General features: G+C 47.9%; 2 protein-coding genes across 8 annotated transcripts in view; one reads left to right on the forward strand and one right to left on the reverse strand.

Annotated features, from left to right (window-relative positions):
* Positions 1 to 4,434, reverse strand: part of WDR3 (WD repeat domain 3) — a 52,454-nt gene extending 48,020 nt beyond the window's left edge. The window contains exons 1-2 of the mRNA XM_084835272.1: positions 4,203 to 4,434; positions 3,536 to 3,738 (exon numbers count right to left, since the gene is read on the reverse strand). Coding sequence (XP_084691398.1) covers positions 3,536 to 3,706 — 171 coding nt within the window. The 5' untranslated portion in view covers positions 3,707 to 3,738; positions 4,203 to 4,434. The remainder of the gene's footprint in view (positions 1 to 3,535; positions 3,739 to 4,202) is intronic.
* Positions 4,435 to 4,528: 94 nt separating this feature from the next.
* GDAP2 (ganglioside induced differentiation associated protein 2) overlaps positions 4,529 to 12,803 on the forward strand; it is a 47,972-nt gene continuing 39,697 nt past the window's right edge. The window contains exons 1-2 of one of the 7 annotated variants that reach the window (XM_084835277.1): positions 4,529 to 4,937; positions 7,765 to 8,006. In XM_084835277.1, coding sequence (XP_084691403.1) covers positions 7,831 to 8,006 — 176 coding nt within the window. In that variant the 5' untranslated portion in view covers positions 4,529 to 4,937; positions 7,765 to 7,830. Of the gene's footprint in view, positions 4,938 to 5,237; positions 5,439 to 5,501; positions 5,589 to 7,764; positions 8,007 to 12,803 lie in introns of those variants that run through there. The other 6 variants (XM_084835273.1, XM_084835274.1, XM_084835278.1 and 3 more) reach the window with 6 other exon arrangements.

Genomic DNA, 12,803 nt, shown 5'->3' on the forward strand with positions numbered 1-12,803 from the left:
CATTTATACCCCGCCTTTTTTCCTCTTGCAAGGAACCCAAGGCGGCTTACATGATCCTCCTCTCCATTTTATCCTCACAACAACAACCCTGTAAGGTGGATTGGGCTGAGAGTCTGTGACTGGCCCAAAGTCACCCAGTGAGCTTCCATGGCCAAGTGGGGACTAGAACCCGGATCTCCCAGATCCTAGCCCAACACTCTTGCCACTGGCTTTAGCAAAGATTCAGAGTTCTCTTTCAATCCCCACCCACAAAACATATGACTGTTTAGAACACATTAGATATTTACATTCCGCAAAAAGATTCAGCTTTCAGTAGCTTCATATAATCTGACTTGGATTCCTGCATTGAGCAGGGGGTTGGACTCGATGGCCTTGTAGGCCCCTTCCAACCCTACTATTCTATGATTCTATGGTATGTGTGTGGTGGTGGTGGCAGGGCCAGAATCACAACCTCAATAGTGCAGTATGTTTAATACTATTTAACTAAACCCCCTGCTCAATGCAGGAATCCAAGTCAAAGCATCCCTGACAGGGGGCTGTCCAGCGTCATCTTGAACACCTCCAGTGGAGGAGAGCCCACCACCTCCCTAGGTAATGGGTTCCATTGTCGTATTGCTCTGACAGTCAGGAAGTTTTTCCTGATGTTCAGCCAGAATCTGGCTTCCTTGAGCCAGACTTGTAACTTGAGCCCATTACTCCGTGTCCTGCACTCTGGGATGATCAAGAAGAGATCCTGGCCTTCTTCTCTGTGACAACCTTTCAAGTACTTGAAGAGTGCTATCATATCTCCCCTCAGTCTTCTCTTCTCAAGGCTAAACATGCCCAGGTCTTTCAGTCTCTCTTCACAGAGCTTTGTTTCCAGTCCCAATTATCTTTGTTGCCCTCCTCTGAACCTTCTCCAGCTTGTCTGCATCCTTCTTAAAGTGTGGTGCCCAGAACTGGACACAGTACTCCAGATGAGGCCTAACCAGAGCTGAGTAGAGGGGAATTAGTACTTCCTGGGAATTGGAAGCTATGCTTGTATTAATGCAGCCCAAAAGAGCATTTGCCTTTTTTGCAGCCACATCACATTGTTGGCTCATATTCAGCTTGTGATCAACAACAATTCCAAGATCCTTCTCACTTGTAGTGTTGTTGAGCCATGTATCCCCCATCTTGTAACTGTGCATTTGGTTTCTTTTTCCTAGGTGCAGAACTTGGCATTTATCCCTATTAAATTTCATTTCATTCTCCCCAGCCTGGAAAACATGGAGGCCTTACTTGGAGGGCAACCTTGCTGGGCACTCCACACAACAGACAGGATATTTTTTTTTTCAAAGGAGAAAGAAATCTGCATGCCCAGGAGCCTAGCCAATTTGAGTAGGAGGAGGGGGGTAGAATCAGCATTGGTAAGACCAGACAGACCATTCAGCAGCCTGTAGATCAGGGATGGACTTGGAAGCCAGCAAATAAAAACAGGACTTGCTGGGGAAGGTGGTTATTTTCTTCTTTGTTGCTCTCGGCCATCTTTCTTCCCTTTCCTCAGTTGGTTCAATCAAGCCAGCTCAGTGAATGGTAGAGAGTAGAAGCAAGCAGTAACAAGGAAAGGTGGTGGCAAGGATGGGGAGGTGCAGACCCAGGAAGCCAATGAGTTGATTTTTTTTTTTTATTTAATCTTCTTAACCTGTGGGCTAGGGCATGCTGAACAGCCAAGCCCTGTCCTCCTGCTGGCTGCTCCCATCCTTCCTTTCTTTCTTCTTTCCTTCCTTCTCTTCTTCCCTCCAAGATCCCACCCACCCAGTTAACCTCCACACTCTACCCCCTCCACTAGACCCAAAGCAGAATGACTTTGATGTCATACCACCTCCATTTCTACTCCAGAGTACGTGCAGGGGCTCCAATCTGGACCCCCCTAACCCATGGGGGTTAGGGGTTTTAACACTTCCCCCCATGGTCCCGAGTTGGATCGGAGTGCCTTCCATGCATGCAGTTTATACTGCAAAATGATCCATTAGCTTTAAGGAATTACTATTTTGCAATAGAAATTGCAGGGCAGGGGGCAATCTGGATCAGGACTGTAGCAAGGTGGAAGGGTTAAAACCCCCTGAGCCCCACACACTAGGGCTCCAATCCAGATCCAACCCCTTGCGCTCAGTCTGGAGTAAAAATGGAAGAAAATAAAACATAGCTATCTACAACGTTAAAGTCCTGTCTGCTTTGGCCCCAGTTGCTGCTTTGTTGGCAGAAACACTGTGGTAGTCAGAAGCGAAGGACAAAGAGTTAAAGAACAATTTGCTAGTGGCAGAGGGGTGGAATCAAATAGAACATTGAGAGGAAAATGCAAGAGAAAAGATGAGGTCCAGCCCAGGCATTCTCAGGAAAATAAAAATGGTTGGTGGAAGCTGGAGCTTTGCTTTTCAATGCACCTGGGTTAGCCAACAGCTTACAAAGGAAAAATGCCCCTGAGCATACTCGGCCCCTAGTTAGGTGTGTGTGTGTGTGTGAGAGAGAGAGAGAGAGACAGAGACAGAGACAGACACACACAGAAAGTGACAGCACAGTCTTATACATGTCTATTCAGAAGTCCCACTAATTTCAATGAAGCTTACTCCCAGGGAAGTGGATGCAAGATTGCAGCCTGAGTGTGAGCGTGCATGAATCATTATTTTCCTAGCCCCCGACCCCAATTTTATTTTCTTGACTGTCTTTTCTGTGCAATACAAGTTGTTGCCAGAGCAGCAAAATGTGGGTCCCAAGGAATGATTTTGTGTGGATCTCCCTCCTTGCCTGGCACACATGACGTTAAAGTAATTTATCTCAATTTGTCCTTGCTGGCAGAGCAGAAGGATATGGTTTCAACAGATAAAAAGGCAAGGAATAACTATTTGTACTAACGGGTCAGACAAGCAACAAGATGTTGCAGCGTGGAGTGTTCCTGTTCAGGTTTTCAACCATTCATCCCCTTTTTCAGGATTCTCCATTTCAGTCCCTGCTTCCCCCCAGTTTTCCATCCCAACAGTCAGCACTCTCTGGCCACTGAGCATGCCCAGTCCTCCTTGAGGGCCTCCCCTACCTTAATTTTCTTTGGATTTTTTGTACTTATCTATACCTTAGGATTCCCCTGAGCCTGCTAATAACTCCCTCTTATTGCTACATAAGGATCCATACTTGGAAAATGAGGTCACCATTAGCATATAAATAAAAGGGCAGAAATTGCTACGAAGCAGTACAGGCAAGATTGCTCTATGAGATTGGCAATAGAACTTCAGCTCCAGAAGAGTGACTCAAAAATTTCCATGCACCCAGCATAAGCCTAGTTCTGTCCAGTACTGACAAAAGATATTTGCCCACATGGCCTTCCTATGCTGTATCATCATCACAGCTCAATGTGACTACAGTAATGCTTTTTTAACAGTCCACCAACACCATCCTCATGAGCAGCCTCATACAGCTACTTCTAGCCACGGCAAAAAAACGCCATCATACACACATGAATAAAGCACATGACATCTTGGACTGCTGTATATTCTTCTTGAAGGCTAAAACAATTGCCTACCTTCTCTCCTTTCCTTGTATCCCAGATGAAAACATGTTCACAGGCTGGTGCTGCCACATAACGACCTTTCTCGCCCCGCAGAGTCACATAAGCAATGTTTCCTTTCTGGCTGGCAACCACTCCAAAGACAGCACTGGCTGCGTAGCGTAAATATTGCTTGGTGAGACCCATGGAAAGGTCTCCAGGTCCCTGCTGAATCCAGTCTGGACAAGGAGAAAGAACATGATTTATGAAGTAATACTGGAAATGTTAAAATGCTATTGCTGGCCCTCAGGCAGCAGCTGCTACTGCTCTGCCTCTACGAATCAACACAGGCGCATTGCCTTCCACGTCTGCAGTGTCCTCTCATGCTCATAACACATTACACGGGAGCATGCTTCCAGCACTGCCATCAGGGCATTTCTGTACAGCCATTCTCCACACATTTAGTTCCGCTGAAACCACAGGAATTGCCTTCCCCAGAATGACTCCCCAGTGACAGGCAGAGCCTAGCCATGCAAGCCGCAGAGCCCACATTGGTCCCATAACGTCCCCATCGAGCCACACCAAAAGAACAGGCAGATAACCACTGCAGACTGGAGCCTCCACACAGCTGGGTTTGGACATAGGGAGGCACACCTGCTTCAAGCAGTGTGGACCGAGGTGAGAAAACGCACTGTAAACTCACCCTTCCTCGTCCTAATCCCTGAAATGAGGGGGTCCGCTGTACTAGCTGCTCGGAAGGCGAGAGGCTCCCGCTCTACGCCGGCGCAGGGATGCTCGCCCGTTCTCTCTCCCTGCGCGCCGTTGAAGACCGATGGGGTTGCGAACGAGAGGCCGCCCGCCCGCCTTTTCCCGGAGCGAGAGCGCGCCGCTTCACCCACCGCCAGCTAAAGACCGTCCCTCCGCCGCATGCGCTCACCACGCGGCTGAGGAAATGGCCAATCATCCTATCGCCGCTGAGGATAGGGGAAGGAAGAGGCGGGACGACAGGAACCGGAAAAAGCGCAACTCAGATCAGCCGCTTGAGAAAATTGTGGAGGAGTGCAGCCCATCGCCTAGGGGCAGAGCTCCCGGGGTCCCGTCGGAAGCTATATTTCGACTCCCCGGGATGGAAGTGGGAGCGCCCATATACATCACCGGAGAAAGCCAAGGCCTTGTCGTTGCGGTGGTTGCGCAGCAGCGTGTCCCACGCCACCCCAGCCAAAGGTAGCGGCAAAGGAGTCCGTGCTCTAGCTGCGGGCACGATCCTATGCAGGTTCGGATGGAAACAGGTCCTGCAAGTCGCGGCATCCCTCAGCCAGCCGGTAGGGGTTCTTTTGAGTGCCTAAACATCTAAAAGTGCAACGTGCCTACAATGAAACACGAGGCTTCCGTATGCGACGGAGCGGTGCGCTTGCTGGAGGCGGGGCGGCATGAGAAGGCAATTTAAGTTCCCTTTTGAGCTTTGTGGCAACCTGGGGGATGCTTTATGGCGGGGGCGGGGTGGAAATGGAAACCAGCCTCAGACTCACCTCCGACCTGCAATATTAGCAGTGGATTGCATGGCAGGATTGTTGTAAACCACTGTCAGCTACAGCCCCTTCCCCATCTTGCAATATGGGGGGGGTATGAAATGGCAAAGGCGCGGCCTTTTTTAACGGCCTTTAAAAAGCCCCCAGGCGAGTCAGAAGTAAGATCAGCGTTAGAAAGAGCACGAGATCCGGTCTTTGCGGCTATCGTTCCTTTCGGGGAGGGGAGGGGAGGGGAGGGGAGGGGAGGGGGTGGCGCCGCGCCGCGCCGCCCCCCAAGCACAGCTGCCTTAAAATCCTAGGCTTCTTCGCTGCGTTTGACTTCCACCTCTGGGGAGACCGCAGGCAGCAAACGAGCTCCCAGCAAGATCCCTCTCTGCATGCGCCCCCGGTCCCTTTCCTGTATCTCTACGGTAATCTGAGCCTCTGGGATTGGATGCTGCGGCGGAAAGCCGTGGGAGGCGCCTCGCAGGATCGGGGCGTTCACCGGACAGCCGTAGCGGCTGGTCGGTTCGCCGTGCTTTGTTTTGGGCCGCCCGGGGAGTGACTTTGCGGAGCGCTCGGTCGGTATCCTGCCGTGGCCGGATGCGGGGTAGCGGCAGCGGCGGCCGGGGGGCGCGCGCGCGCGCGTCCGCGGCCGGCTGTCTTCGGCCCGGGCAGTCTCGCCGCGCGTTGCCCAGGCAGCCGCCCGCGGCCCTCGCGCCCGCTCCTGCCTCTCTCGCCGCCGCACGCTGCAGCCCCGGGTTGCGATGAGGGCCTTTTGCGGTCGCGCCAGTCCTGCCTTGCTTCAGTTTCCCGCTAGTCTTTCGTTTGTGGAAGGCGGGGAGTAAAGTTTGAAGAGGAAGGGAAACTTCTCAGCGGGGAAAAAAGCAAGCAGAGGCCAGCTGCCCCTAGTTTTCCCGACAGCTGTGCTTCTGGCCCCTTCCTCTGCAGAGAGCCTTGTGGTATAAGCTTTTGTTCCCAGAGTCCACCTCGTCAGATGCGTGAGGTTCTGTTACCCTCAGTGGGCAAGAAAGAAGGAAAGATATATGGGTCCAGAGAAAAGCGAGGGAAACAGGCTTATTAGTAATGGTGAATTGTTCACTGTCCTAAGCTTTCCATAGAAATACCATAGTTGCATGTCTCTTGCATTTCATGGCCTCTGGCACTGCTCTCTCTCTCTCGCGCGCGCGCTCTCTGTCTGTCTAATTTTCACGTGACAGGGTTGAAGTGGCTGTGTAGAGAGTTATGCCTGGTTTGCATTTTTAATAAAATCACCCCCAGTAACATTAACCAGGAGGGAAATTTGCTCCAGAAAGGGAAATTCTCATAAATGTAGAGGGCAATTTAATAAAGAGAGACTGTCAACATAGTTTGCAACTACAGCGTGGTTACAACAGACCAGGTGTAAGTGTGTCTTTGCAGAAGCCAGGTAAGGAGGAATCTTCTGGTCCAACATAAAGGCCTGCTTTTAACAGCATAATACTGCGCAACAAAGTCTTTAAGAAAGACCTGGATCTGCCAAAGAGTAGATGAAGTGGTAAAGTTTTGTCAGTTCTGTGCCGCTTAGGTAGGAGGTTGTATGATGGAACATTTCCCTACAAAAATGATTTCTAGACATAGGAATCTGGCGTGAGAGTAGGAGGCTAGACTAGAATCCATTTCCCTGGCATGCCAATATTATAGCTGCAGAGAAAACAGATTATGTAGCGAAGCATTCTATCATGCAAGTTCTTACCTGCAGTCTGAAGTGGTATTGTTCAGGTTTATTGCTTCAGCTAAGCCTAAGAACTTTAGGAACAAAATACAATTCACCAAATGGCTTCATTTGTGGGGAAAGCCATACATCCTTGAATGCTTCAGGGTGCTTGTATGAGAAAATGCTTCCAGGCTGAAGGAATTTCATGCCAGAATTGAAAAACAGTTTTTTCTAGCTCATAAACTATGGCATTGATTGTACGCCATGCTAAACTATGACAAAACCATGGTTTAGCATGGTATGCACAAGGTGGAATGGGATTGAGCATGCCTTGGGCTCACATGTGCTCTCCCCCTCCTGTGTGGCAAAGAGAAGGAGTTCAAAAACATTTGCTTTTAGTAAACGAGAATTTGCTGTATTATTCAGGCTTAGACAGTTAACACTATTGTTAGTTTCAACAAGCCAGCTTTAGAAACTGATTTGAAGTTGGTTTGCTTGACAATAAAAATAATTAGGGTTAACCACAGTTTGTTTCTCCAGTTGGCATGACAAACTGCAGTTGACCAAAAGCAAAATCTTCCACACAGGAGAGGGAAATATACGAGCCTGAGGCTTGTTCGAGCTCATTCCAGCTTGTGCATGTCACACAAATCCAGCCTTTCCCAACCTGGTGCCATCTAGATGTTTTGGACAAAATCCCAGTGTTCATGACCATTGGCTATGCTGGGTGGGGCTGATCAGAGTTGAAGTCCAAAACATCTGAAGGGCACCATGTTGGGGAAGGCTGTGCTATACCATGATTGGGCACAGGGGTGGGCAGCTGTGGCCCTCCAGTAGTTTTGTCCTACAGCTTCCACCAGCCAGCATAGCCAGTGGTGGGGATGATGGGAGTTGTAGGCAAAAACATCTGGAGGGCCACAAGTTGCCCACCCCTGGTTTACCATGATATGTGAATGCAGCCGGTGATTTACAGATGTATATTTTCAGAGGAATATATTAGCTCTGTTTTCAGTAAAGAGTTCAAGCTTTTGACTCTATGTATCTTTTACCCATTGTACCAGCAAGACCTTGGTAAGAAGTGGAGCGCTTATAAAGTGAACTGAAATACGTGTTCATCTCATCATTCCATGGATCCTTTGGGTGCTCCTTCCCATTTTGTGGATATTGATACTTTGCCAGGATGGGCTGATCTTTATGAAGCAGACCAAGTGAATACCTCTCCAATTCCATTTGAAAAAAAACAAGTTGATGATAGATCACCCTTCCCATATAGGAAAGACATCAACGCAAAAGTTATATTGTGGTAAGTTTGCACTTCATCATTTTTTAAATATTGTATTCAGCAACACAGAAATTTGGTCTACATCAGCCTTCCCCAACCCAGGTCCCTCCAGATATTTTGGATTACAACTTCCATCTTCCCTAACCTTTGGTCATGTAATACACAATATCTGGAGGGACACAGGTTGGGGAAGGCTCGTCTACATGAAGTCTAGAATAGGAGTAAACAGAAGCTAACTCATTAGAATGCTGAATTAGGTGGTTCTTGGTCTAATCCAGAAAGGCACTTTTGTTCTTCTGCAAAAGTGCACCGTCAAGATTAAAATATTAGTTATGCCTTCACAGTTGAGAGGGTCTGGGTATTGTTACCAAATGTGCTCCTCTAGAAACGTGTACAAACTTGCACACATTTCAAGATATGCATTTGTTAAGGGATCTTTTAAACTTGCCAATAGGATGTCTGGCAGGAGGAGACCCAATGACTTTCACACACTGACTTCTTCAAAATGGGGGAATTTATTAAACACACCCAGGAATTTTAAGATGTGTATTTATTAAATAGGGAAATAGACAAGGCTCTTACAGAAATCAAAACATGCACAGCACTCAGTGTCTTGAAAGTGAATCAGACTGTGGGAAAACTAGCTTAGTTCTCTGGGTGGCTGGACCAAGGGCTATGGTGTGTGAGCATGTGCGTAACATCCGGGTTGGTCAGGGCTGGGCTTCTGAGTGCAGAGGCGTTGAGAAGGTTTGGGCTAGGCAAATGGAGAGCCCTAACACTATTGGGAGAGGAAAAGAATGGATTGGGGGTAGCTTGCACAAATGGGGAGGAAAGAAAGGATTTCAAGGAGGCTTGTTCTAACAGTGGATGGTGCAATCAGGCTAATCCTGGCGCACATTTAGTATAACAAAAGGGCATGGTGGAATGATGTTACCTATAGTTAACACACACAGAGACACACAGCAGAGAAAAGGGGGTGCAGAGTAGGAAGCGACACTTTGTTGATGGAGGCCCTCCTGAAAGTAGGATAGAGTTGCGAAGATACCTCTCCTTTGCTACTGTTCCTGAAGCTGAAAACTGGGGCATATTGAAACTTCTAGGGTCTCAGTGGAAAAATAAGTCTGTTTAAAAAGCAGGTTGCGATGGGTTTCAGCTTCAGGTAAGACGAGAACCAAGGTGGCCAGACCTTGGGGAGTCTGGGCAAAAAGGTAGTACTGTGGATGGCAGAGCAATGGTGTTCTGTGTCCTTCAGGGGCTCTCTCTGCATTATGAGGGCCAATGGAACTCTAGAGTTTGCCATGCTCTAAGAAGCGGGTGGAATCCTACCAATAATGGGAAGGTCAGGAGACCAAGGTGGCTTCAGTAGCATGGTCCCAGTATATTACTGATCCAGCAGCTGTGAATGGAAGTAGTCTAGTGTACCAGCACAATGAGAGTTCAGAGCTGTAATACTGTTTTGACAAGAGCTTCAAAGGCACAAATGCGGGTTATACTTGATATGACAAAGCCACAAATAGACTGCAGGAAGATCCTGGGTGGCATCAATAGCCATTCCAGGCAGAAACAATAGGGCTGGGGCAAATCTTGGCCAGAGCCATCATAAATGCAAAAAGGGGTGATTTGGGATGGGCAAACCACTCAAAGTGCTGAGCCTAGTGGAGGCTGGTGGTTCTGATTTTGTTGGGGCTGTAAATCCATTCCGGGTTTCAGTCAGAACCCGGCCAGAACTCTAGAGGAGCTATCCAAGGTTCTGAACCTATTTGGGGGTGGGATACAGCACCTTGAATAGCTCCTTTAGAGTTCTGGCTGTTTCTGACTGAAAGCTGGAATGGATTCACAGCTCCATCAAAATCAGAGTCACCAGCTTCCACCACCTGAGCCTATAGCGATTTGAAAACAGCGACCTTCCCAAAAGTTTAGAAAGGAACATCTCCCATATTTACCTACCTGGATGTTAAGATCATCTGAGGCTGTCCTCCAGGTGCCCCCACCAAATGAGACAAGGCGGGTGGCTACAAGAAAGGGTCTTTTTAGTGGTGGCACCCCATCTGTGGAATCCCTTCCCCTGCTCTATATTTAAAATTAATATTCCAGGAATTTAATTCAAAATTATGTAGGAAGTTTCTGGTGAAGGTTTACCTTCCCATTGTTAGTAAATCAATGAATGATCACATCATGGTATGAATCAATAGAGGGGTTTACTTTCTCTGACCATAGTGTATTTGAATCCTCTCTTAAATATAACCCAGTAGTAAGCAGTTCAATCCTAAGTTCCAGCTAAAATGACTACTGTTGAGGTGGTATTTGTGCTTATGTAAGTCAGTATCATATTTGCCAACCTGCCTAATTGCTTGTCATTCTTCCTCCCAGTGTGCATAGTCCTTTTGCACTGGCAAACTGCTTACGTTGTGCAGTTGTTTGGGAGGGCTATGGAAATGGCTTGTCAGAGTACATGTCTGGTGGTTTTATTCCAGGCATACATGTATGGAGTGTAAATTTCATCAGGTTGTTACAGATTTTTAGGTAGTAAAGATTTGGACTCTTGGGAAAGGAAATACAATTCAAAAGAATTATTTAACGTTTTTCTTGCAGAATGTTATAATAGTAAAATCTGTAAATACTGAAAACAGAATACACAATACAACTCTGTTCATTATATTAATAAAACACTAGGTGCTGGAAGACAAAGGATCACATGGTAGCTATGCCCATCTGTAGTAGACATTTGACAACGGTGCGTAATTCAGTGGTAGAGCACATGCTTTGTATGTCGAAGGTCCCAGGTTCAATCTCTGGCTTCTCCTGGTAGGGCTACGAAGGAGTCCTGCCTGAAACTCTGGAGAGAGCTGCTGCCAGTCAGTCAACAATACTGTCCAGATGGTGCAATGGTCTGACTCGGTATAAGGCCATTGTTCCTCTTGCCTGACCTATTATTAGTGTTGTAGTCACTAATTTAATTACTCCTGTAGGAATATACTTCACAAAGAACTTATACTGTTGTTAATAGAAGCTAGACTTGAGGTGGCAAAGCACAGGAGAGGGGGGCATGATATCTCAAAGGTGGTTTACAAAAATGTGGCAAGTGGCCTTGGCAGAAAAATGAACTTATCAAGATAGAGAAGAATGACAAAAGAATTACAGCTTTGTTGAACAGCTTGAGGATGGGGACAAGGTGCTTGGACAGTGTCAAGAATGACAGCCTGTTTTCTACCAAAAGATTAGGTTAGGCTGTCACGTCGGATGTAACCACCTGGGATTGTGTGTTACCTAGAGGCTCCTCGGCCCCTTCGCTCAAGGCTGGGCACAGTCCTCCTAATTAGGAAGTGATAACAGCTGGAGTTGGTGGGGAGTTCCAGCCTCTTGGAGGCAAGGGTGGTCTACCCGGGGGCTGAGCCAGTGATTGGCTGAAGGAAAATCTGCCCTGGGTTGCCAGGGATGGGCTTTAACAGAGGGCTGAGGTCGAGGCATGGGGTCTCCCTTTATCCTGGTGGTCCTGGACCTGCAGACAGCAGGTTGCTATCCGGGGAGATCCATACTTTGGTATGTAAGGATAGGCCAGGTAGATTTATTATTTTGCTTGGGTGTGCGTTCATGAAGCTCTTTGTATATAGTTAAGTGAGTTGGCTTTGTACCCTCTTGTGTAACTTGCTACTTCCATTCTTCCCTTTCCCTTTACCCCTTTATTTTGATCTTAATAAACCTTTATCCAGCCTTTAGTTGGTGTGGTTTTTCTGCGTAACCTCAGTGCTAATTTCAGTGTCTTTTGGCTTAGGAGAGTGGCTACTGGGTATTTGCGGGGACTGGAAGGCCGGGTTTGGCCAGTCCTGTTTTTGGGAAGGGGATCCCGGGATTGGGTCCTGAGCAGTCCTTCCTCACAGGGAGGTTGGGGCCAGTCCTGGTGGATCTTTCACAGACAGGTTCGTGCAACCATATGGAATCCTTGCCCCTCTTGGCTAATAAAAGCTAGCAGCAAGAGAACAGCTAGCTGGGCCAGGGAAGTGAGTAACGCCTCTCTGTGAGAGGTAGTGGTCCTGGGCCACCTGAAAGAGTGAGACCACTCCTGAAGAAATCTTCCCTGGACCTGGAAAATCTTAATAAGTACAGGCTGGTGGTAAATGTTCGATTCCTGGGCACGGTCCTTAAGCTGGTGGTTGCAAGCCAGCTCTAGACACTCTTGGATGAGACCAATTATCTGGATCCGTTTCAGTTGGGGTTCAGGCCTGGTTTTAGCATGGAAACAATCTTGGTCGTCCTGTATGATGACCTAGGTTGGGAGAAAGACGGGGGAGTGTGACCCAGTTGATTCTCCTTGATCTCTCAGCGGCTTTCAATACCATCGACCTTGGTATCCTTCTGGGACGGCTGAGCTGGAACTGGGAGGCACTGCATTGCACTGGCTTCACTCCTACTTGGAGGGTCAGCTCCAGAAGGTGATGCTTGGAGAACATTGCTCGGCCCCATGGATTCTCCAATATGGGGTTCTTCAGGGGTCTGTTTTGTCCCCTATGCTGTTCAACATCTACATGAAACGGTTGAGTGCAGTCATCTGGAGATTTGGAGTGCATTGTCATCACTGTGCTGATGACACGCAGCTCTGCTTCTCCTTTTCATCTTCATCAGGCTGTGGATGTGCTAAATCAGTGCCTGACTGTGACAATGGACTGGATGAGGGCTAATAAATTGAAACTCAATCCAGACAAGACTAAGATGTTGTTAGTAGGTGGTTCTTCTGACTGGATGGAGGGTGTTCAACCTGTTCTGGATGGGGTTGCACTCCCCCTGAAGGAGCAGGTTTGTAGCTTTGGGGTTCTCCTAGGA

This window comes from Heloderma suspectum, chromosome 2 (genome assembly GCF_057233095.1).
Source record: "Heloderma suspectum isolate Gila_16-S chromosome 2, 16-S_ref, whole genome shotgun sequence".
Classification (NCBI taxonomy): Eukaryota; Metazoa; Chordata; class Lepidosauria; order Squamata; family Helodermatidae; genus Heloderma; species Heloderma suspectum.